General features: G+C 38.8%; 9 protein-coding genes across 9 annotated transcripts; 4 read left to right on the forward strand and 5 right to left on the reverse strand.

The window, feature by feature from the left end:
- Positions 1–2,911: 2,911 nt before the first annotated feature.
- On the forward strand, positions 2,912–5,406 carry LOC111447510 (probable galacturonosyltransferase 12). The gene is made up of 6 exons (XM_023086724.1): positions 2,912–3,249; positions 3,327–3,382; positions 3,475–3,633; positions 3,902–4,492; positions 4,653–4,955; positions 5,042–5,406. Exons 1-6 carry the CDS (start codon positions 3,039–3,041, stop codon positions 5,324–5,326), a joined length of 1,605 nt encoding a protein of 534 aa, XP_022942492.1. The 5' UTR covers positions 2,912–3,038; the 3' UTR covers positions 5,327–5,406.
- A 135-nt stretch (positions 5,407–5,541) lies between these two features.
- On the reverse strand, positions 5,542–6,744 carry LOC111447511. Its single transcript, XM_023086725.1, has one exon. It carries the CDS (start codon positions 6,657–6,659, stop codon positions 5,625–5,627), a length of 1,035 nt encoding a protein of 344 aa, XP_022942493.1. The 5' UTR covers positions 6,660–6,744; the 3' UTR covers positions 5,542–5,624.
- A 309-nt stretch (positions 6,745–7,053) lies between these two features.
- LOC111447512 (transcription factor ILR3-like) lies at positions 7,054–10,570 on the reverse strand. The gene is made up of 5 exons (XM_023086726.1): positions 10,165–10,570; positions 8,789–8,851; positions 7,968–8,045; positions 7,695–7,857; positions 7,054–7,507 (listed from the first exon to the last, which is right to left on the reverse strand). Exons 1-5 carry the CDS (start codon positions 10,305–10,307, stop codon positions 7,247–7,249), a joined length of 708 nt encoding a protein of 235 aa, XP_022942494.1. The 5' UTR covers positions 10,308–10,570; the 3' UTR covers positions 7,054–7,246.
- Positions 10,571–11,425: 855 nt separating this feature from the next.
- On the reverse strand, positions 11,426–11,969 carry LOC111447584 (2S albumin). The gene has a single exon (XM_023086825.1). The coding sequence runs from the start codon at positions 11,951–11,953 to the stop codon at positions 11,528–11,530; it is 426 nt and encodes a 141-aa protein (XP_022942593.1). The 5' UTR covers positions 11,954–11,969; the 3' UTR covers positions 11,426–11,527.
- A 1,253-nt stretch (positions 11,970–13,222) lies between these two features.
- On the reverse strand, positions 13,223–14,189 carry LOC111447600 (2S sulfur-rich seed storage protein 2-like). The gene is made up of 2 exons (XM_023086848.1): positions 14,022–14,189; positions 13,223–13,733 (listed from the first exon to the last, which is right to left on the reverse strand). The coding sequence occupies exons 1-2, from the start codon at positions 14,136–14,138 to the stop codon at positions 13,431–13,433; spliced, it is 420 nt and encodes a 139-aa protein (XP_022942616.1). The 5' UTR covers positions 14,139–14,189; the 3' UTR covers positions 13,223–13,430.
- Positions 14,190–15,087: 898 nt separating this feature from the next.
- On the forward strand, positions 15,088–16,677 carry LOC111448035 (thiamine thiazole synthase, chloroplastic). Its single transcript, XM_023087480.1, has 3 exons — positions 15,088–15,563; positions 15,818–16,306; positions 16,387–16,677. Exons 1-3 carry the CDS (start codon positions 15,153–15,155, stop codon positions 16,531–16,533), a joined length of 1,047 nt encoding a protein of 348 aa, XP_022943248.1. The 5' UTR covers positions 15,088–15,152; the 3' UTR covers positions 16,534–16,677.
- A 431-nt stretch (positions 16,678–17,108) lies between these two features.
- On the forward strand, positions 17,109–19,648 carry LOC111446886 (COBRA-like protein 10). Its single transcript, XM_023085805.1, has 2 exons — positions 17,109–17,773; positions 18,011–19,648. Exons 1-2 carry the CDS (start codon positions 17,110–17,112, stop codon positions 19,447–19,449), a joined length of 2,103 nt encoding a protein of 700 aa, XP_022941573.1. The 5' UTR covers position 17,109; the 3' UTR covers positions 19,450–19,648.
- A 2,173-nt stretch (positions 19,649–21,821) lies between these two features.
- LOC111446888 lies at positions 21,822–22,502 on the forward strand. Its single transcript, XM_023085807.1, has 3 exons — positions 21,822–22,080; positions 22,166–22,246; positions 22,332–22,502. The coding sequence occupies exons 1-3, from the start codon at positions 21,868–21,870 to the stop codon at positions 22,473–22,475; spliced, it is 438 nt and encodes a 145-aa protein (XP_022941575.1). The 5' UTR covers positions 21,822–21,867; the 3' UTR covers positions 22,476–22,502.
- A 196-nt stretch (positions 22,503–22,698) lies between these two features.
- Positions 22,699–23,663, reverse strand: LOC111446887 (early nodulin-like protein 3). Its single transcript, XM_023085806.1, has 2 exons — positions 23,395–23,663; positions 22,699–23,283 (listed from the first exon to the last, which is right to left on the reverse strand). Exons 1-2 carry the CDS (start codon positions 23,579–23,581, stop codon positions 22,874–22,876), a joined length of 597 nt encoding a protein of 198 aa, XP_022941574.1. The 5' UTR covers positions 23,582–23,663; the 3' UTR covers positions 22,699–22,873.
- Positions 23,664–24,544: the final 881 nt, after the last annotated feature.

A 24,544-nucleotide genomic window follows, 5' to 3' on the forward strand; every position in this document is an offset into this window, starting at 1 on the left:
AGTCGATGTGGGACTTCCATCATCCAACAAGAGATACATTAATGTTTGTCAGTATATTAATAATATATTATCGGAATAAACTATTAATACATAATTATTCTTAAAATGAAATAGAAAGTAACTTTGGGTCAACATACTTACCAGCACATCGCTTTGATATTAACAAATATTGTTTGATCTGCTTCGTTACGTATCGTCGTCAATCATTTTTAAACCAATTAAAGATCGAGTTGACATCAATTCTGAGAGCGTCTTGAGTCGAGCGTTTTTATTCGCTCTTGGAGAAGGTAGAAATTGGATTTTAAGGACAGCAACATGCATTGGATCGCGATTGTTGAAGGCCAGCTAGTCCGTGTCAGTTGCATTTGTTTTTTTGTTTTATTCTTATTTTTAGCTCTCAGGCTGATTGGAGTTTTATATATATATATATATATATATATCTTTTTAGTTGTTGATATTGATATTAATGAATCTCTACACTTCATAAAATAATTTTAAATAATCCATTAAAATTAAGATTTTGAGAAAATTATAGTGAAATATAGATGATAATATATTTTTACCCAAAAACTAGTTTTGAATATATTTTATAATTATGCCATTTCAATATTATGTTATATATGGGGATGTGCATTTAACTGAGAAAACCAAGAAACTTTGATTCGGTCCGGTTATTGTTAGAAATTCGGTTTATTCGGTTTAAGATGCGAAAAATTGAAATATTTTGGGGGGCACATTTCTTTAGTTCGAGGCTCGAGCAGCGGCGCTCAATCGGCTGCGCGCGGAGTGTGTTCGATTGGATTTCCTCTCTTTCACAAATTCAATTGACTTTCTTACGGTTATTCCGTTTGAATTTAATTCGTGTCCGTCAATCAAATTTCTTTGCTTACTCGTTGGAACTCGATGGACGGCAAAACGCAAAAATCTAGGGCTGCGTTGATGAATCTATCGCCCTGCGATGTTGAAGCTCTCAGGAAATGTTTGCAGGAAAACAATGGGGATCGCATTAAGTGCGAGTCTCAAATACAAGCCTTCAAGTTGTCTTGCTCCCTGAAGAAACCAAATCCATCCTTGCAATCGGTAAGAGACGGCCTCGAGACTGGTGTTTGATCTCTATGGCTTAGCCCTTTTTATTGAATTAGAGTTCAACGGAGAAATTTGTTTACAGATTGTAATGGATCTATTTTTCTGCTGAGTTATTTCTTGGCATTAAAAATTTCAACATTCCATCGTTAACTCGTCAACTTCAATTCAATCTTTTGAATTTCTTGGGTAGTACTAATGACTGTTCGGTTTCATTTCTGTGTTTCTGTGATTCTTCTCTCTTCAAATTTCAGTTGGTCTCTGTTTGACAGCTTTGTAAATGTGTATTGGAATTTGGAAATTGTTCAGCTCAACAAGGAAAAAAAATAATCTCGAATTATGTTTTTCAATCTCAATTTTAGAGCAATGTCACTAGAAAGATGATGAACATCAAAATTTCATTAACAAAAACTTCAAATTTAACATCATTACTATATTTATGTTCGACTATCGATGTCACACATATACATGTGGATAAAGACTTTATACCTACTCTCAACTTGGGATTACCATTTCCTTTATGGCAACAAAAACAGAGACAAACACCATTAGCGAAGCTTGCTTTAGCTCCAAAATTTTCACCTTTCCCAATATTCTTTTCATAAAAGTTCATTCAAATGGAAAGTTTGTTGATCCAGTTATGTAGATACTAATCAATGCACTCTGAGTTCAAAGTAGATTAAAAAAAAGCTCAATACAAGTCAAGAAGAGTATGTACTGTAAATCTGTGAAAACAATTTGCACAATCCAAGCCTACCGCTAGTAGATATTGTTCTTTTTGAGTTTTTCCTTTCGGGCTTCTTTTCAAGGTCTTAAAAACACGTCTGCTAAGGAGAAATTTTCACACTCTTATAAAGAATGTTTTGTTCCCCTTTCTATTCGATGTGAGATCTCACAATCCACCCATCTTCAGGGCAAACGTCCTCGCTGGCACTCGTTCTTCTCTTCAACAACGTAGAATCTCATGGGGAGTTCAATAATAAGTCTGGTGGTTGAGAATGTACAACACGATATTGATGATAGGAACAATCCAATCGAAATTTCCCTTAGTGATTATCAAAACATGGAATGATCAATCACTTTTCAAGAGAAATTTAATGGAGATTATAATGAGTATGGTTTGATTAGGGAGAAATTAAGAGAGTTGTGATAGCTTGAATTAACTTAATCACAGAGCAAACATGCAACAGAAGGAAAACAAGAAGGTTTCTGCATTTTCACTCCAACAGCCAAAGACCAACCAAACCTTCAGATGAGAGAGGGGAGAAGTCCTTTTCTATTCAGAAACCATGTTCTTTCAGAATGCTAAACTCTCTGTACACTAATATGTACGTCATGCCAAGCCAAACTGTGAGATCCCACATCAGTTGGGGAGAAGAACGAAACATTTTTTACAAGGGTGTGGAAACCTCTCCCTAGCAGACGCGTTTTAAAAACCTTGACGGGAAGCATAAAACGAAAAGCCCAAGGAGGACAACATCTACTAACGGTTGACGGTGGACTCTGTTCTTTTCTTTTTCCCTTCTAAAGAAAGTTCTTATATTTTTTCTGAATTTCCCTTCATGAAAACGAAAAGAAACCAATAAAACAAACATGGCTTCTTATCAGTCCCATGTCTCTTTCTTCTTAACAACCCCCTCTCCCTCCTCCTTTGAATTGGAAAAGAAGAAAAAAAAAAAAGAACAGACAGAAGAAAGCAGAAACATCTAGCCCAAATGCTAAGCAAGGTTAGGTAAGAGAGAAACCTTAAACACCATAAAAAATAGCATATCTATTCTCTGGGAGATTGTCAAAAACAGCATATCTATTCTCTGGGAGATTGTCAAATGTAACAACTGTCTCAAGGAAGAACTCTTCTAACCTGGCTAGCTTTCCTAGGATCTGGATTTCGCTTCGCTTTGCTGTTTGTATTTGTGTTTTTAGCCATAGAAGTTGCTTTCTTCCGTTAGAAAATAATGCAGCTTCATATATCACCAAGTTTGAGGCATGTCACAGTGCTTCCAGGCAAAGGTGTTAGAGAGTACATCAAAGTGAAGGTTTCATCAAGGTGGGCTTCATATCGAACGCTTATCTATTTGCTTCTATTCTTCACCTTCCTTCTCCGGTTTGTGTTCGTGTTGACAGCAGTTGATACAATCGATGGAGAAAGCAAGTGTTCTACTCTAGGTACATTCATCCTCAACTTCTCTCTCTCTAAAAGTATGGCAGCTTCTAATAGTCTAAACTTCTTGATCTTATGGTAGGTTGTCTGGGGGAAAAATTAGTCCCAAAGCTTTTGGGGAGCAGATTGGAATCAGAAGTAATCTCCAAACCTCTGCCGTGAAGGCATAATTCAATGTCTATATAGGCACTGTTAATGAACCTTCTATATTTTGTTTGCTTTTGGTTCAGGTTCCAGATGTCATGTATCAAATATTGGATAAACCCATGAGAAAAGATGAACTTCAAGGAAGATTAGACAATATCCCACAGACTTTAGAAGACTTTATGTCTGAGATCAAGGAAAGCAAACCAGATGCAGAAACTTTTGCCCTCAAACTCAGAGAAATGGTTATGATCTCTCATCTCTAAGTTTATGATTGTTTGTTATCCTTCAACCTCTTGAAACATACCCAGAAACTCCAATTCTGTTGGTGTTATGTGTGTGAGGATAATTGAGTGAAACAGAGTTCAAGAGTTTTTAGTCCAAGATCAAGGGAGTTGTGGCAATCATTTAAGAAACAAATCACCGCTGTCGGAAATATGAGCTTTAGTATTGATATTTTGTAGGTTTCATTATCATAGAGGTGTTAATGAGAATTTATTGTGTATTTTGCAGGTTAGCCTTATGGAACAAAGAACCAGAACTGCTAAAATCCAAGAATACTTGTACAGGCACATAGCATCTAGCAGCATACCGAAGCAGCTGCATTGCCTTGCCCTCAGGCTTGCTAACGAGCACTCGACCAATGCAGCTGCTCGCCTCCAGCTTCCTTCAGCTGAACTTGTGCCAGCCCTTGTTGACAATTCCTACTTTCACTTTGTCCTAGCTACTGACAATGTGCTTGCTGCATCTGTCGTTGCCAAATCCCTCGTTCACAACGCTTTATGCCCACAGAAAGTTGTTCTCCATATAATCACCGAGAGAAATACTTACTTCCCTATGCAAGCATGGTTTTCCCTTCACTCTTTGTCACCTGCAATTATTGAGGTTAAGGCATTGCATCATTTTGACTGGTTTGCAAAGGGGAAAGTCCCAGTTTTGGAAGCAATGGAGAAAGATCAGAAGGTCCGGTCACAGTTCAGGGGAGGGTCCTCTGCCATTGTTGCAAATGAGACCGAAAAACCTAATATCGTTGCAGCAAAGTTGCAGGCACTGAGTCCTAAATATAATTCCGTGATGAATCACATTCGTATCCACTTACCAGAGGTAAAGGAATTCATTCTACACCCTCATCGTCTTTCTGAAAGCGGATTTCTTCCATATTTTCTTGGAAAATGTCAAGAAAGTATTCTATCAAAACTCCTATACGACCTATCTTTTATATTTTACTATGTGAATGCTCATGAACTGCACATTCTCTATGCAGTTGTTCCCAAGTCTCAAGAAGGTCGTATTCTTGGACGACGACATCGTGATTCAAACTGATCTTTCACCTTTATGGGACGTCAAAATGAATGGGAAGGTTAATGGAGCAGTGGAAACGTGTACAGGAGAAGATAAATTTGTAATGTCCAAGCGATTAAAGAACTATTTGAACTTCTCCCATCCTTTAATAGCAGCAAATTTCAATCCTAATGAATGTGCATGGGCTTATGGGATGAACATCTTTGATCTTGAGGCCTGGAGAAAGACTAACATAAGCCTCACATATCATCACTGGTTGGAACAGGTAAGCTCAATTCAATAGTTTGTGCTACATTGTTTATCCTACATTTCCAACATATTTTGGCTGAATGGAAACTGTTTCATATACAGAATTTGAAATCAGACCTAAGTTTATGGCAGCTTGGGACTTTACCTCCAGGATTGATAGCATTTCATGGTCACGTTCATATCATCGATCCATTTTGGCATATGCTAGGCCTAGGGTATCAAGAGAATACAAGTTTGGCCGATGCAGAAACTGCGGGAGTCGTCCACTTCAATGGCCGAGCAAAACCATGGCTTGAGATAGCATTTCCACAGCTCCGGCCATTGTGGACAAAATATATCAACTTCTCTGATAAATTTATCAAGGGCTGCCACATACAAGCTTCCTAGGTTGGGAAGAAATTTTCTACAACTACATGATTACTAAGTACTTCGATACCGAGTATGGATGACGGTTGCACCTCTTACTTTCGGATCCTCCTTGCTATTCATTCTTTTCTCTATTCCCATCTTTCAATGCTATTAACTTTTTGTTTCCTTATACACATAAAATCCATATACCATTTCCAAATTTTTGTAGATTTATGTAGTTCAGTCATGTTACAAGATTGAAAAGCAAATACATTCAGTGTAGATCAGATCTAAAGGCAAACAGATGATTTGTAAGACAATGACATGAAATCAAAACTTACTTTTTCCCAGTTACATTTGACACCAAGTCCTTCAAGAACTTTGCAGACTTGGTGATGGGTGAATTCATGGCCATCAAATTGTACAACACATTCTCGACTTCTGTGATCGATGGCCTCGCCTTGAACTTCGAAACCGCCTTCAGTTCTCCTCCTTCCTCTTCAACAAGCACATTCCATAGCTCACCACTCAAAACCCCATTTCTCACACACTTGAAAATCACCCCTTTTCTCTTGTTCAAAATCCCTTGAACTTCCAAACCCATGAAGGAATAAATGACATCAAAAGACCCAACAAATCCACTCAAGTCACCAAATTCACTCTCCTCCTCAAATGCCCATTTGGGGTTGAAAATCACCACTGGATTGGGATACAAAAGATCAGTAATACTCTTTATAGTTCGAATTTGAGAAGATTCTGGCCCCAGAAACACTGCCACAACACTAGAATTCGAAACTCTGGCATCTAAACCATCCATTGAGGAAATGTCTATTTGTTCAATTTGGTCTGAAGAACAAGAAAGAAAGGCTTTACTGGCAGCATCAGCCAAGATGGGGCTTGGCCAGAGGAGTAAAATTTTAACAGGGGAACCTTTTATCTTAATGGGTAGGTCCCCAAACATCTCAAAAGCGAGGTCAGTCAGAGACCTGGGCGATTCATCAATGACCGGAATCTCGACGCGGAATCTGGGTTGCTTTGCTTTCTTGACGATCCTGCCGGGAAATCTAATGTTGTTGAGGGGCTTTTGGAGTGTGGTACAGAGGCAGGTTTTGGCCTGAGAAACGGCTTCTTCCTTTGAGGTGGGTGGGGTTGAAGAAGACAGAGAGGAATGAAGCGTAGTAGCAAGGGTTCTTTTTAATTTGTGAGTTGCATGAGGATAGAAGGAGACCTGGAAATGGTGAATTGGGAAAACCTGAGAAGCCGGAAACGTTAGAAGAGGGGAGAAATTTTTGGTGGGGAGTAGATTGGGGAATGGGGAAGAAATAGCAGCTTCGGTGATTTGGAAAGGAAATTTGAGAAGATCGGTGGCCATCTGATGAGAGAAAACAGGAGGGAACTGAGAAACTAATTGTTCATCAAAGCTCCAGCAATAACCGGATAATGTTGCTCCGCCGGGTAGAACGTTAGCAAACAGATATTTCTTTGTCTGGTTTCAATTACTTTCTATGGACCTACTATATCGTGATTTATCTAAAACTCCCCCAATCACAATTAAGACGATTGAAATGAACTTTTTATCATTTTGGAGGAAAGATCCCGCAAAATGTTTCTGTACTTGAGAAAGGGCCAGCGGATGATACTCAAGAGGGAAGAAAAAGAAGAGGAAATTCAGTCTCTCTGGCTGTAATGCAGGCAAACATCACATTGTTATGCCTATTCTTCTCATGAACATTCATATGCTGGATTAACTTATTCACATTTTTACATGTAAAAACCAGCATTGATTCCATAAATAGTCTACAGGTTGCAAATACAGTCAAGATCAATGATTCCACCATATTATCCACCAGTTAAAACGAAGTTTTGAAGTATGTGTCAAGAACAATGGTAGAATCAGTACAAATGTTTGGGTCAAAATATGCAATCCCAACCCACCCTGGTAGTTTTCTGGCTGCCTAATTAAGCAACAGGGGGTCGAAGTACGTGATCTTGCGAGGTGTCAACAGCTGCAGGTGGCATGAACTGCCACATGGCAACTCCTGGGTAGCCAATGAAGGGAACCAACTTGTTTCCAGGTGCTTGGCCTTGTGCTGCAAAAGTTGCAGGGATGGCTGGAGGCATGAAGCCAGGTTGTGAATTCGTGGCTTTTAGTTGCTGCTCCAACTTCTCCTTCTCCAGTTTTAGCCTATGCTTCTCATCACGAAGCTCATTCTTCTCAGCCTAAAAAAGTGGGAAAAGTGAAAATTTGAAGTCTTATAAGTACGCAAATCAAAATCCTCGCCTCACTAATGTTACAGTACGCAAGATTCTTTCAAGTGGAATTTACTAATGTAATGGAAATACTTGGAGATTATACTCAGAGATTAGAGTAAGTTTCTTCTCGGTTAGATAATTGTACAAGACCTACCTTCAAATCTTTAATCTTCTCTAATAGGCTTGTATTTGAGTCCTTCAACACCTGGGCTTCACCGCGTAACTGAGTGACCATTCGAACAGCATCAATCAAAATGGCAGCCTTGTCGGTCTTCAGTGCCCTTCCAGGCTCCAGAGTAGCACTCAATTCCAAAAATCTGTCAAGTTTCATATGCTCATTCCTTATAGAAATAAAACATATGCTTCTCGGTACATGCATATGCATTATCAAGCAAGTGTGAGAGAGAGAAACAAAGAGGAGGATTACTTGTCATTTAATCTGTCCCTCCGCAGCTTCTCCCTACATGCTTTTGAGCTAGATGCACAACTTGATTCAGTTCTGACCCTGCAGCGTTTAATTTGATTGCTCGTTAGTTATTCTTCTTTTCACTCCCCTTTGGGACAGGGGGAGGAATAGGAGGTTCAGTAATTTGTTCAAGAAAACATACTTGTTCTATATGTATCGTTACAACCATCCATATAGATTCCTTCAACTCTAATAATGTAATGTAATTGAGTGAAAAGTTAAATTCAATTGCTATATGAAATTTTCCCCTAAAAGAAGATATCTTAACAGCTTGCAAATAGTTCTTTCTTTTACCGGACTTCTAAGAATAGCAACCAGACAGTAAGAGCTGGAAACGGCCTCTCCTCCCCTAACCCAAAGGAAATCTTAGTCTGCCTCTCAGCTTCATTTGCTGAGTTTAGGGAGTCAAAATGTGCCGAGATTCTTTGATCTTCGATTGTGTTTCCACATAGGGAAAATTTTCCAAAACCTTATTTTTATTATTTTATAAGTAAATAAAAAAAGAGAATGGCTGGTTTTTGGCAAATAGGAAGAAATATAAAGAAATTGAAACGAAAGAGAAGAGAAAAACACTGGAAGAACGAAACTAACTAGCAAATGAAAAATACACTGAGAAATTGGAGGCTCAACATGTTCATTTCCCCTTTTTTCCTATCATGATGCTATGTCTAATCTTGGAGGCTCAAGAATATGAAAAATACACTGAGAACTTGGATTACAGAAAAGCAGGGAAACTAACTAGCAATCAAAGAATCATCAAGAGCCAAGAGGTTGGTATTTACCTCTTCTTTGAACCAGGCTCCTTCAGGCCATCTGATTCCAACAATGATCCTTCAATTTCCGCACTAGTAAAAGATGTAGCAAAAAGTTTAATGAGTAAACACAAAAATGATATCCCCCTACCAACCACCACCATGAAAAAGCAAAATTTAATGAAATGGTAAAATTAAAAAGACAGAGAGGATGAGAATAGATGACAGGAAAAATTGCAGATGAGAGAGAAAGAGAGAGAAAAATAGTTCTTTTTTTTAAAAAAAAAATATTAAATGCAATGACATATTTCAAAAATAAATACTGTCCAAAGACAGTAACCAAAGGATTAAGTCACTGTTCCATATCAAAGACTGGAGGCACAAACACAGGAAAAACTGTATGAGTACATTGGCACTGTTTCTGTTAACATAGTAGAAATGTTAATGTTGAAATAAATTAAAAACAACAACAATTCAAACAAGCAAAAAGTTAAGTTAAAAACAGGCCTCAACATCTTCCATTAATTCATAGATGCTAGTCAAGCAATTTGAGAAATAAACCTGAGGAAATGAAGTCTTGAAAGACATGTAAATTACAAGTTCATGCTTGGGCTGGTTAAATAAGACGGACGCTTTACTTTGATCAAATTATCTTTTGTCGAATCCAAAGTGAAAGAAATTAATAAAGAACTGAATGTCTAACATGAAAAGAGTACAGACTAAGAGAAAACTACATTTCAAAAGATTAAAATGAAGATCACACACAGTTTCTTTTAACTGAACTAATTATATTTTAAGGCGATTATTTAATATGATCATATTTTCAGGTTATTATTTGTTATTTAAGCTTCAGTAAATGATTAATTTAAGGGTGCCGACTACTCCCCTAGTTAAAGGGGGAGAATGGATTGGAACAACACTTGAAGGGGGAAATTTTTTATTGGATGAAATGAATAAGTTTATACTGCAGATTTTAAACCTACCCATTTAAATTTACAACCTACAAGCTTCGACTAAAAAGCCAAGAACATGAAGAAACTAGATAGAAATCTCAGATATTCTCAAACATGTGATCCTGTTTCTCCTTACATGGTAAATTAGTTACTAAATTTAGATAGTAAAGGAAAGTTGGAGATGTAGACACAAATCTTCTGATTATCAAATTCGAAGAAGCAAGATCAAGTTTCAAGTCCCAATCAAGTTCTTTTATAAAGAAAAAGTTGCAGCACTACTTTCGAGCTAAAGATGAAATCAAACGACCATCTCAAATCCCAGCACAGTCGAATCCTAGATCACAACTAGAAGTCCGTACATGCAGACTCGAAGGAACTTTCACATACATAACAATATATGATTGTCAAACGGATAGAACAGGAAAATCGAAGAAAATGAGAGAGAAATAAAACCTGACATCAGAGGAGGCGTTGAAGGGTTGCATGGACCAAGAGAAACCGGCAGTAGGTGCAGAGAAATTGACATCATCAGGAACAGGAATATCATCGATTAACGCATAATCAAAGAGCCAATTGGTGGTTTCAGGGGATACCATATCGCGTTGATGGTGATTGAGCAGGAAGGGCGATGTTTCCAGCGTGAATTTTCGTCGAATTGAAAGCAGTAAAGTGAAAGAGAGAAGAGAGAGGCCAGCGTTAAGAGAAGTGTGTCGCAGTTGGAGCCAAAAATGTATGAACAAAAAATGGAGAATCTGAAATGGGATTTGAGGAATATGAGAAAGAAGTGGTGGCGGGTAGTCGTCGGAACGAGAGATTCGTCGCCTCCGTCACTATGTTGATGATATTTCCTTATGGGCTTTTCAGGTTTTAATGGGCCTTCATGTCTCTCCAAAATCATTTTCCTTATATATTTATATATGTAATATTATTTTCAATTTTTAAGACTTTCTTGCGTTTGTAAAATATCAAGAAATTGATTTTTCTCTCTCTAATAATAATAATAATAATAATAATAATAATAATATATATATATTATTATATATATCTTGACGTATAAATTGATTTTTTTTCGAGGAAGATTTGAGCTTCGTAGTCGCTTCCATCCGAATAATGGGAGCAAATTAAGCAAATATGTAATTTAAAAGAGAATTAATGGGAGGAGAAGACAGCCCATGCAAGCTAAGCACTTCCGAAAAGACAAATAAATTAGCTTAGCTTGCATAAAAGGGTATGAGAATGATTCCCATTAAGTTGGATGGTGATTGGGTAAAGTTTATGGAAATGATAGTGGCGTTGGAATTTTCCTATTTTATTTTAATATTATTATTGTCCACACTTCCATGCCCTCTTTATTGGCTTGTTACAACCTTTCACTTTCATTGGTTCCAAATAAACATTATGGGGATGTAGCGGGGATTTTTGCTTGTCTTCCCACATGGACTCCCTTATTTATGGGCTTGGCCCATTATCAGCAGAGCCCCACTCTGAGCAAAGTTACATGAAAACGAATTTACAAAATAATGGGGGTTTAAAAATGGAGATTGATTTTTTTATGTCATTAATATTACATGAATGCATTTGGGATCAATTGTATTGGATAACATAATTCAGCATTAAAATCTATTCTCTTATCCTTAGGGTTTTAGTTCATTTAATTATTATCATTCTTGTCTGAAGAGCACTCATTATTTTAGTAAGCAGCAGAGCAGAGGAGTAGTAGTGATGGCAGAGAATTCATTAGTCTTTATTTATTAAAACATAGGACAAAAGGCACACGACCATGTGCTGTTCTGTTCTGTTGTGTTGTAGTTGGCGCTCAGAAGTCGCATCGCTGTGGGCGGATACCGCACATGGAAGGCAAGTTCCTAGCCTTCTGTAGCATCTGCCTTCCTTCTTGGCCACGTGCCTGCCTCTGCTCCTCCCTAGCAATCTCCTCCAACATATCGCACCGGCACTCCTCATCCACATTCCTCAGCTCTCTGCAGCACTCATCGAAGGACCTCCCTTCCCTCCTCCATGGGTTCTCGATTCCCCTCATCTGCAGCACCTCTCTACTCTGTTGCCTCAGGTACTGCTCGCAGCTACGGAGCTCCTCGCGGGCGCTCATCTGGCGGCACCTCTCCTCTCCCCCTCGCCTGTTTTCCTCCACTTCCACGGTGGTGATGGTGGTGCGGTAGGCGTACGCATCTGCAACCAGCAGCGCTACTGCGAAGAGGGCAATGATGCTTGTGAGCCTGGCCATTGTGGAAGAAGATGTTTTTTATTTTTTATTTTTTTATGGATGAGAGTTGTTTAATTTGTAATTGGTATTTATAGGGAGTGGGGAGTGGGTGCATGCAGGGAACGTGGAAGGAGTGGTTTTGTATTGTTGTGGGTTTGTGAAGCTTGTGAAGGTGTAAGCTATGGTGGAGTTGTGTGTTGTGTTTCTGCTTCCACGTGACGGTAGCCATGCAAATGCCGATGCCGTATGTGTCATGATGCTGGCATTGGGAGTGGGATTTTGTGTACAAATGGCAGTTTTTATTTTCCTTGGGGGTGGTGGCGTATGTTGTCGTTTTGCTATGCCAACACCGCTAATATGTCACTTATTACATTACACTTAAAACACGAAAGGTTTTATATTTATAATCATTTACCGAATCAAAAAGTTCTATAGCATATGGATTAGAGTATTGAAAGGAAGAAGATGATAAGAAGAAGATGATAAGAGGATTTGGGAGTCATAGAGAATAAAGGATAGGGTTGTTAAACCGAAAAGACTTTGATACCATGTGAATGTTTGCTGAATCCACCGCACCTAAATGGTGGTGGGAATTCTCTTATTTATAATCCTTTACCGAATTCAATACCGAATTTGAAAATAAAGAATAAAGAAAGAATAATAAAAAGGGCAAATATGGTAAACAATAATGAAAGAAAGACAGACAGGTAAATATCTAAATATTTAACTGATAATAGACGGTCAACTATCCTTAACAGACGGTCAACTATCCTTAACAGGCGTCTAAGTCGAGCCCATATAAGTCAGGCGTCTAAGTCGAGCCCATATAGCCTCAAACCTCAAACGATGTGATCTGAATATCTAATTCTCAATCTACTCATCTCATCCATCTATGGATGAAAAGTATATGACGTGGATTGAGGTTGGATTTTGTGTTTCTTATATAGGATACCAAAGCCAACCAAACGTACTTAGAAAAGTTTGTACAAAAAATTAGGAAGAGAATAGGCATCATCCCAAAATTTTAAAGAAGTAATTATTCTTTTATATATTCAAAAACTATTTTTAAATTAAATTCTTTAACACCATTATGTGATTTTTATATTTATTAAAACTCTATTTAAAAAAATTATGGAGAAGCAATAAAAAAGGCTTCTTTATTTCATTCATTTTCAGAATAACATGGGTTTGATATCAATAATATTATGTGTATTAAAATTAAATTATTTCAAATCAAATAAAAAAAAACCCAAAATAATAATAATAATAATAAGAGAACTTAAGATTTATGAGGATTAACTAACGACGACATTTTATTCCACAAAAAGAAATAAAAAGAAAAACAACCAAAAAGAAAAAAAAACGGCAAGGGATGTGGCTTTAAACAGTAGGACACATCTCCCACTAAGACGAGGAGGTGTCACATTTTATTGATTATTACTCCATTTTTCAGTTTTTGACCTCAATGGGCTCTCATTTTGTTTCTCATTCTACCATTCTACCACCGGGAGGAGCGGAGTTCGCAGCGGCGTTGGCTGAGCCTACACACGGACGGCAAGTTCGTAGCTCTCTCCAGCATTTGCCCGACATCGATCCCTTGCATTCTCCCTTGCTGTCTACGTCGCTGCACGATCTGCCGCAACCCCTCGCACCGGCACGCGTCGTCCATTCCCCGTAGCTGCTGGCAGCACTGCTCCAGGTGCTCCACCGCATCTTCTTCTTCTTCAGCCATTAAAAGCTGGCGGACGCGGCGCGGCCTCATCAGCAGCTGCTCGCAGTGGCGGAGCCGCTCGCCCCTAACCTGTATCATTTCAACAAATTTGTAAATATAATTATGGTCTCACATCTGCTAATTTAGAGAATGATCATGGATTTATATCATCCATAAATATTATCTCCATTACTAAGTCGATCATAAATTTATATATATAATGAATAAATATTATCTGAGTCTGAGGTCTTCTCCATTAGTAATGGAGGTCTTTGACTATAGAATAGAAGATTTAAAAAATGATCATATATTTATATAATGAATAAATATTATCGCTTATGTTCAAAGTATACTGATATTAAAATATAGTGTTTGAACCTGTTGGCGGCACCTCTGCAACCAGGGTCTTTGGTTGTCATCGTGGAAGCGGAGGGCGGAGGCGGCGAGGAGGAAGAGGGAGAGGAGGAGGAGGAGGGAAAATGGGTGTCTGGCCATTGTTAACGTTGAGTATGAAGATTATGGTGGGGGGCTAGAAGGGTGGGTATTTGAAGGGGTAAGGAAGGAATGCATGCACGAGACGTGGAAACTTCAAGTTTGCATTGGGTGGCCTTTAATGGCGACGCCGCTTTCCACGTTAACCTCCCCCCATGCCATTTGTTTCTCTTCTTCTTCTTCCTCCTCCTTTCCGATGGAAGTAACACGTGGGACACAGTTTTATCATTTTATTTTATTAAATATAAAAATATGACATTTTACATAAATAACATCAAAATAAATCTGTTTTTAAATTTTAATACATTAATTTTTGTACGTCATTACACATTTATGCTAAATAAAAAAGAAACTAATTGTTTATTAAACAATTATAAAATGTAACATTGTATAAATTAAAACAAACTTATGACACAAATAGTATTACAAATAAGTAGTTGTATTGTTTATTATTTTAAACGACCATTCTCCTTCATAGAATCTATGAATTGACTATTGGACGCACATTAATTGACTACACGAAAAAAATCAATCTTATTGTAATTGAATTATGAGAGGGACCTAATGTTTAGCTGTTATTACAAATAAATGATATTCGAAAATTTAAAATTTAGAGGTATTTTATTAAAAAATAAAGCATATACTTCAAAGATATTTTTATATTTAAAAAAAAAAATATATATATATATATATATATATATATATTTTGTTTTATAAGGTAATGTATATAAAATATCTCGAGGAAAGAGAGAAGCAAATGAGAAAGAAACAAGAGATAATGGGAAAAGAAAATGAAGCATCATGGTGATGGCTGATGCGATTTGGAGAACCCCATCTCCCCATTGTGAGCCCTTCATTTTCTATCCTCTCCCCCACATTTCCCCATCCCTTAGATATTTTTCTCACTCAAATAATTTGGGGTAAAATTGAAGGTGTCATTTCTGTCTATAAAGCCCATCTTCCCCCCCAACGCCTTTCCCCATCCCATCTCCTCTGTTTTCCTCTGCTTCTACAAAAATGGCTTCCGTGGCTTCCACTCTCACCACCAAGCTCCAGACCCCCTCCTCCTCCTTACTCGACTCCTCTTTCCATGGCACCCCTCTGGCCCCTCCTCCTCCTTCTCTCCGCCTCAAATCCACCCCCGCCGCTTTCTCCATCTCCGCCTCTCAGCAGCAGCCCTACGATTTGAACTCCTTCAAATTCAACCCCATCAAGGAGTCCATCGTCTCACGTGAGATGACCCGCCGTTACATGACCGACATGATCACTTACGCCGACACTGATGTCGTCATCGTCGGCGCTGGCTCTGCCGGCCTCTCTTGCGCTTATGAACTTAGCAAAAACCCTGATATTCGCATCGCCATAATTGAGCAGTCCGTCTCCCCCGGCGGCGGTGCATGGCTCGGTGGCCAGCTCTTCTCTGCTATGGTATGCTTTTAATTCCCGTATATGCCATTTATTTGCCTCACCCTTACCCATAACGCCTCCTTTTCTTTCCTGTCTTCTAGCTTTGAATGCTCTGTTTTTTGTAAGAAAATACCCACAATTTGATCATACTAATTCAGTCATAAATTGGCTTAAGCCCAAGAATTTAAATCCTCAATCAGTACGATATCTGATTCTAAAATCTTTAATTTGATGGATTTGGGCAAATTTAATGTTTGGTTCATGTTCTTTGATAGGTGGTAAGGAAGCCAGCCCACTGCTTCTTGGACGAGGTTGGTGTGGAGTACGACGAGCAAGAGGACTACGTTGTAATTAAGCACGCGGCTCTGTTCACCTCAACGATCATGAGCAAGCTGCTGGCACGGCCCAATGTCAAGCTGTTCAACGCCGTGGCGGCAGAGGATTTGATCGTCAAGGGCGGCAGAGTTGGCGGTGTCGTCACCAACTGGGCTTTAGTGTCAATGAACCATGACACACAGTCCTGCATGGACCCTAATGTCATGGAGGCGAAGGTAGTGGTCAGCTCTTGTGGCCACGACGGGCCCTTCGGAGCCACCGGAGTGAAGCGGCTTAAGAGCATTGGCATGATCGATTCCGTCCCGGGAATGAAGGCCCTGGACATGAACACGGCGGAGGATGCCATTGTTAGGCTCACCCGAGAGGTAGTGCCTGGCATGATCGTCACGGGTATGGAGGTGGCGGAGATCGACGGAGCTCCAAGAATGGTAAAGAACTAAGTTTGAATTAATGGTTTGACTAAAAGGCTTAGACCTTGTTTAACAATCAGAGGTGGTGTTGGATGCAGGGGCCAACGTTCGGGGCAATGATGATATCAGGGCAGAAGGCGGCGCACCTGGCGTTGAAGTCATTGGGGCTGGCAAATTGCATTGAGGATGAAGCAGCTGATCTGATACTGGCGGCGGGAGAGTCACCGGAGGTTGCAGATGGTTGAAGGGTGAGTTTTCATGGATGGAAGGCGGCGGTTGTGTTTTGTGATTCATGGGGGCTCTGTTTCCGTGGCAAACAGATTGGGGTTTGGGGAAAAGCCAATTTTAAGTTAAATTAAATAAAATTGTATCAAAATGTTAATTGCCTTTTTCTTGTTAAATTATTATAAAATTAGATTTAAATTAATAATTTTGTAGTTAATAAATTATTGAGTGTTTAAATTTAAAGAAATTATTAAACAGAAAATAAAAACAAATTTAATTTGAATTTAGTATTAATTAATATCCAAATAGAAGACTAATTAAGTAATTAGTTCCGGAAGTGGTTAAATAAAAGAAAATTGATGAGAGAAAAAAGGGAAGCGAGCAGAGCCCCTTCAGTCAGCGGGCGAAAATGGCGGGAAAACTAGAGGCGGAAAATTCCCTCCCCTCTGTCTCCTTCTTTTATATCAATCTTCTCATTTTCTCATCTCTGGTTTCCTCGAAGCCCCTCGCCTTTCCGCCCTCCACCGCCGCGTTCACGCGCGGCGCCGCTCCCCCGCCCCCACCCCTCTTCCTTCTTCACCCATTTCCATTTTTTTATGATCCAAGAGCCTGCTGGCATGCAATTCCCAATGCTCTGCCCCAGAGATTTTATCTCTGTTTCCCTTTTTATTTCTCTTCTTCTTGTTTCCAATTTATCTCCCTGTTCCGCACAAGACTACATCATAGGCGACCCCGGAGCAGCTGGCGGAGCAGGCGGCGGAGCAGTCGGCGGAGATGCTGGCGATGATACCAAGGAGAAGCCGGCGGCGGGACCGCCAGAGCACAACAACTGTAATGGCATATACTTGACCTACAATTTCATTTCGCGTGAGAAGGAGCTGCCCCGGTTAAAGAATGCGACGGCTCAGGCTTGGGCCTTCAAATCGGAGGCGACAATTCTGAACTCCGGATTGACTGAGCTCAAGGGCTGGAAGATGTTCATCGGATTTCACCACCACGAGATTCTCGTCTCCGTCGACGGCGCCGTCCTGTTGGATGGCTCCGATTTCCCTGCGGACGTTGGAAAAGGAGTCACTTTGGCTGGGTATCCGATGACCGATCTTAAAACGTCCATTGAAACCGCCGGTGATATTAATCAGATCCAAGTGACGGCTGCGATCACCGGATCACAATTTGGCATCAAGCCCCCTGGTGTTCCAATGCCTAAGACAATTCGCCTCGTTAACGATGGATATAAGTGCCCTGCCCCTCGTCTTCGTGGTACCCTTTTGCCCTTTCTTTATCCTTTCAATTCCCCATAACTAAAAAAAAATTAAATGTCAACAAATACTCCTAAATTTTTAATTTTGAATGAAACCCAATATTTAATAATCATGAATTTAATACATTTTGAAAAAACTAACAATTTTAGTGAGAATTGAAATAGAAAAACTTCGTCTAGGTTCATAATTTCTAACAATTTTGGTGGAATTTGATGTTGTTTATGGGTTGGTGTAGGGAAAAGAACAATGCATGTGTGCTGCAAAAAAGATCCAAAGTTCAAGGAGAAAAAAGCACCCAAGGCCAAGAAAATCAAATTTCTGGCTAGGCAAAATGGAGATCTCTCGCTAACGTACGATGTGATGCAATCTTTTGGAAACAACTACCTAGCTCAAGTCACAATCGACAACAACAACCCACTGGGGCGCTTGGATCACTGGAACTTAACCTGGGAATGGATGAAAGGAGAGTTCATTCAAAGCATGAGAGGAGCATACACTCATACAAGAGACATAGCTCAATGCGTCTACGGCCCCGCAGGCCAATACTATCAAGATTTCGACTTCACCGGCGTCATGAGTTGCGATAAGAACCCGGTGATGGCCGATCTACCAGCGCAACGGAAGGACGATCCCAAGATCGGAAAGTTGCCATATTGCTGCAGGAATGGAAGCTTGTTGCCTACCATGATGGATGAAAGCAAAGCAAGGTCTATTTTTCAGCTACAAGTCTTCAAGCTTCCACCAGACATGAACCGAACGGCTCTTACTCCACCACAGAAATGGAAAATCTCAGGTATCCTAAATCCGGAATACGAATGTGGTGCTCCGATCCGAGTCGTACCGACCGAGTTTCCAGACCCAAGCGGGCTTCAATCAACGAGCACGGCGATCGCTAGTTGGCAAGTTGTATGCAACATTACAAAGCCAAAAGTGAAGCAATCAAAATGTTGTGTTTCGTTCTCAGCATATTATAATGACTCAGTAATTCCTTGCAATACTTGTGCGTGTGGGTGTGAAGACACTGATACTTCTAGTTGCAATCCAAATGCACGCTCAATGCTGCTGCCTCCAGAAGCCCTTTTGGTGCCATTTGATAACAGGACAAAGAAGGCAAGGGCTTGGGCTAAAATTAAGCACTACCCAAATCCAAAGACGATGCCTTGTCCTGATAACTGTGGAGTTAGTCTGAATTGGCATATTAACTCCGACTATGCCGATGGATGGACTGCAAGACTCACACTTTTCAACTGGGAAGATTACCCATTTGAGGATTGGTTCACTGCCGTTCAATTGGGTAAGGCCGGCCGGGGTTACGAAAATGTTTACTCCTTCAATGGAACCAAGCTTCCCAACGTTAAAAATACCATCTTTCTCCAAGGCTTGCCTGGCTTGACTTACTTGATGGGAGAGGTGAATGGGACCAATCCCACATCGGATCCGAGAATTCCAGGAAAGCAGCAGTCCGTGATCTCTTTTAAGAAGAAGGGCCTGCGCGACTTGGACATACAACGAGGTGATGGCTTCCCTATTAAAGTGTTTTTCAACGGCGAGGAATGTGCGCTTCCAAGGGCGATTCCCTTGCCCAGTTCTGCCTGCCGCTGTCCCTATGGTGTCATGCGCCTCGTCTTCATCTTGGCTGTTACTTTGGCGCTTATAACAGATCGCTTCCATTGATTGGAATCATCATTGGCTTCCACAATCTGTTGATGATCTTGGAACACAGTTTTGAATACTTGGAATATATATTTTACTTCAAAATTATGAACTTGAGCTGATGGTCATGATTATGATGATGATGAAATGCAGCTATCTGTTTGTTTCTATCAAAAGGGCTCCTGAGTTTCAATGACATATTATCATAAAACTTTGTACTCCTCTTGTGTATTTGTTGGTTGTGTTATCATATGCACATGAAAATGGGAATTTTAGGATTATTTGTATGTTTTCCATATAATATTTTCGTTCTTTCTTTCTTGCCACTAATATGAACATAACTCAATTATCAACTAACTTCATGTATTAAAAGAAAACAACTCCATTACCCATCTGGGTAGTCAACTCAACTATCAACTAACTTCACTTCATGTATTTAAAGAAAACAACTCCATTGTATTTAAAGAAAACAACTCCATTACCCATCTGGGTCTAAGTCAGTCATTATGCGAATTGTGATTATTAGAGGGGAATTGTGATTATTAGAGGGTTTCTCTTTCATCTCTTCCCCCGCTAATATGAACAAAACTCTCTCTCTCTCTCCTCCCTGCAATTATAACCCTAATCATAACCCTAGTCTCTTTACCTCTTGTCCCCTCCTTGTTGCCTTTAACTCGTACTAAAAAAGTTAGTTCACTCCGAAACTTAGATACATCTCGTAATATTTGGCAACCATATCAATGGTCCCTCTTAATCGCATATGAGTATTCAATCTTTTGACTTATGGTTGCACATACCCCACATAAACATACCACAACACTGTTGAATCTTGAGAAAGCTACAAATAAAGAATTATTAAACTTATTCCAATTTATATATATAAATAAAGAATGTTATGGAAGAATTTATGTAAAAGGGAACCGACCAGGTGGGAATATAGCAGATTTGAGAGATGTGTGCGCGCACGAGTGAAAGACAAGAGGGTTGGGCAGCTCAAACGCCTTCGTGTGCCCAACTTCCACGCCTAATGTTCATGTTACCCAACCCTTCAAAACTGAATATGCAGGCATTGTCGTAATATTATAAACTTTTTCAAACCCCCATCTCCCATTAAAAGGTATCTTATTTTTAGATTTTGTAACATTAATTTAAAATTCTGACCTTTCAAACTTGTCAAATTAAGTATAATTTAATTGAAATTTTCAAACCCTCGAACCATTTAAAAAAATAAATAAAAGAATTAAAAGAAATGAATCGTGTTAGGTTGTCGCCACTAACTAATTGCCTTGTGTTCAATATTCCCTCAACTCTCTCTTCTTCAAAATGAAACCCATTACTCTTCTTTAAATATTATATATTTTTTTCTTTCTATTTTATATGAAATCTCCATAGCAGACAAAACCCACTTCCATCAATTTAGGGTTTTTATGCATTTTTATTTTAGAAACCGTCCAAAAAAATAAGAACAATGGTGGTCGCACAACTTAAAGTTTATGGAAATCGGGTAATCATCTAGTGGATCCATATACATATGAATAAATCGTGTGTACAAAAGTATATGCTTCCAACCCACTTATCTATAATTACATTTTACAATGCACGTAATAAGATTTTGTAATTTTCCAAATAATACGTATTTAATTGAATTAGTTTATATATGTCGATTTCGTATTTTCCCCGACATTGTTTAACGGTTTATAGTGTCTGTTATAATTATCTAAAAATGTACCATTGATTTAGTGACAGAAAATCCAAGAAAATCGTATTTGGATTATGAGTTTCTACAAAATTTGAACAAAAATAAAGGAAGAAAAGAAAAAAAAAAAAAAAAAACAGAGAGAAAAGACCATCCTTATAATAAGGTGCCAATTGGACCAAAACTTAAAAAACAAAAACATTTAATTTAAAAGTCAATGCAACCATGAATTGAGGACAACAACGTATTGGGCACAACTTCCAAACACGGATGTGCTAACTGCTAAGAATGATCCATAATTAAGAATTTAAGTGAACATCAAAATTATATTTAAAATGGATAATATCATATTATTATGGATATCCGTAAAACAAAGTAGAGATAGTTTAACTTTGTTACATTAAGCGAATTAAGAGTCGATGATTCATATCCTATTCTACCGTTGTTAAAAATTAAAAAAAAAAAAAATTTGTAAACGACAGAAAGAGGCGGCTAGTCAAGCAACCGGCCACTCCTTTTCTTGTCTGTCCATTGGTATGGCATATATGTGGAAATAAAATAAACTCCCCCAAACGGCCAACTTCCCCACCACAACCATACCCTTATATGTTTTTTTAAAAAAATTCAAACAATTAGAATCTCCGATCCATATATATATATATATATATATACCGATCCAACGCCCCACCAGCCTCGAACCCACATAGACCTCTGTTTCCTTTTGATTTTGTTGGTCCAATTCAATGGAAAACTCGGCCATCTCCAGAATCTGCACCCAGAAGCAGGTGGATCAGGATCACAGTAGCTGGACTTCCTCCATGGACGACCTCCTCTTATTCGACCACTCTAAAACAATTTCATATCACTTTCAAAACGCCGCCGTCTTTTCTTCCTCCGATGACGACGATCTCCAAGACACTGCAACTTCTCCGCCTCATCCTTCCATAATTTCCGACGTACATTACATTCTCAGCTATATAAATTATCATCCAAAACTTCTGTTTACATCTTTTAAAAACTGGGTTTTTTGTTTTGAATCAGATGGATGGGCTTAGCTCCAAGCAAAAGAAGCAGCTGCAGCAGCAGCAGCTCAGTGCCATGATCAATCAAACAAAACACAAAGTTTGTAATTTTTTTAGTGTTTTTACATTAAAAATCCATTCTTTGATGCAATTTTAACTGTGATTTTGGGGTTTTGGTTTTGTAGGGAAAAGAAATTGAGGAATTTGGGGAAGTTGAAGATAGAATTGAAGTGGGTTTTGTGGGGAGGGATAATAATTGTAGCACAGGGCTCAAGAACATTGGCCTTTGCTTGGTTCCTGTATCCATGGCTATCAATTATTTTGGTTAGCCCATTCCTTCTTCACTTACATGTATATCCCGAGCCCAAATCATTTTTGTTACTTAGTAGTAACGATGAACCTCTACAATAGTATGATATTATCATTTCGAGTATAAGCTCTCGTGACTTTGCTTTTAGCTTTTTCAAAGATCTAATACTAATAGTGATGATATCCTTTACTTAGCCGACGTAAGACTCTAAGACTCAGAAAATGTGTGAATTAAGGCACGTAAAAAAATGAACATTTAACTTAGAAAATCCATTTATTTGGGTAATTACACACAAACAAGACACCAATTATTCACTCTCAAAAGAATCAAACAATCCACCACACAACATGACCACAAACCATGTTAAAATGAAAAAATAATGCAAACCCATTATACAAACCCTAAATTATTATGTAATTACAAAAGAATCATGGAAGTTGCAACCATTCCAATTAAGCCCAAAAAGAAGCTGATGATTGATGTAGAAGATGATGCTGCATTGGAAGGAGGCCCCTCGGCGGTTGGCGACGGGGTTGGGTTCATCTGGGCTGGAGCTTCGGGCGGAGGAGATTGTGGTTCCTCGACCGGAGCTGGTGGCGGAGAAGAGTATTGCTTGGTTCTATCAGCCAATACAACCACCACCAGTTTCTCATTCTTGAGGCAATTGTCTTTGATACCACTTATGAAGTAGTGAGGGCCAGATTTTTCAAACTTGATGATGGTGTGGCCATCTGAAAAGTGCTTTATGGGCGATTCTGTATGACAGTTATTGTAGTCATCTTGGTTCACTAACAGCACCGAGTCTTGCCCACTTTGGTAGTTGAACACTGCACCATTAATAACATATAAATTAGGAGAGAATCACACGTTCGCTAATTTAAGAAATTCAGAGCAAAACCATGAAAGCTTATGTTCAACCATTGTTTAATTTACATTACCTATGGAATCACCAATTTGGAATCTACGAGATTCAGCCCATTGGTTCAAACTCTGAGCATTGGGGTCAGAAGGAACGCCCCAAATGCCCTTTGATCCTCCCACTTGATACTCAACGCCGCAAACATTTTGCACTAACAGCAGCATTACCCCAAAAATGGTCACTGCAAAACTGCTCTTCTTAGCCATCGTGCAGCAACAAGTAGAAGAAGAAGGAATAGTGGGCTCTCGACTTATTGTTTTGCAAAGGTAAGGGAAGGCGGAGAGCAGGTTTTGTAGGCAAAGTTTTGCTTTTTCATATGGGGTTGGCTTCCTCTACAAATAAAGCATATATTTTTTGCGTTATGATGGGGTTGGGGAATACGTCAAAAACTTGGATAGTGGGAGTGCTTTCCCTTTAATTTATTTCCAAGAATATTCATGTCTTCTTGCTTGGGTTTAAGGCTGTCACCCTTGATTCCTAGCTTTCTAAATCACTCCCTTGGGTTTCATTTGGTACTAATTACTAATGATTGTAAGGATGACTGTGAGGAAGGGTGGGATCAAGAATCTCACATTTTTAACACTTGACTCGAAGATTCCATCCATTCAACTCAATTGTTAGAATTTTCGTTCAATAATGAACTTATTTGAATTGAATTGGATTTAAATAATTAAATTTTTTATGAATTTGATTGGTTCATGATTTTCTCTTAACATTAAATTAGTTAAGAAGAAACTGTTAGATTAAAAAATTGTTTATTATAAAATGTTGATTAATGTGACTTTAGAATTGCTTTGTTGTGAAGAAAGATGGGAAGTTAACATCTCCCTCCTTGAAATCATGAAAGGAAAGATTGACACAAATATAGAAAATGTTGGTTTAAGAAATTAATTAACTTTATCCCAACAAGTTCAAGAAGGAATTTGTTTGGAGGAAGAATCTTGCTTTTACAATGGTTCATGCATACTTAGAAATTGATAAGATTAAGAGTCTATAAATAAGCTATTTAACGAGTATTTTATACTCATTTTTGTTACTTTTGAGTGACTGGTCAAGGACGAATGCGGACTGGAACCGTGCGACTACAGAGGAGTGTAGATTCGAGCTGAACACTTCAAATTAAATATAATACATATACTTCACATTAAAGTTTTTTACACGTGGGCCTA

This window comes from Cucurbita moschata, unplaced genomic scaffold, assembly GCF_002738365.1.
Source record: "Cucurbita moschata cultivar Rifu unplaced genomic scaffold, Cmos_1.0 Cmo_Scf00009, whole genome shotgun sequence".
Taxonomy (NCBI): Eukaryota; Viridiplantae; Streptophyta; class Magnoliopsida; order Cucurbitales; family Cucurbitaceae; genus Cucurbita; species Cucurbita moschata.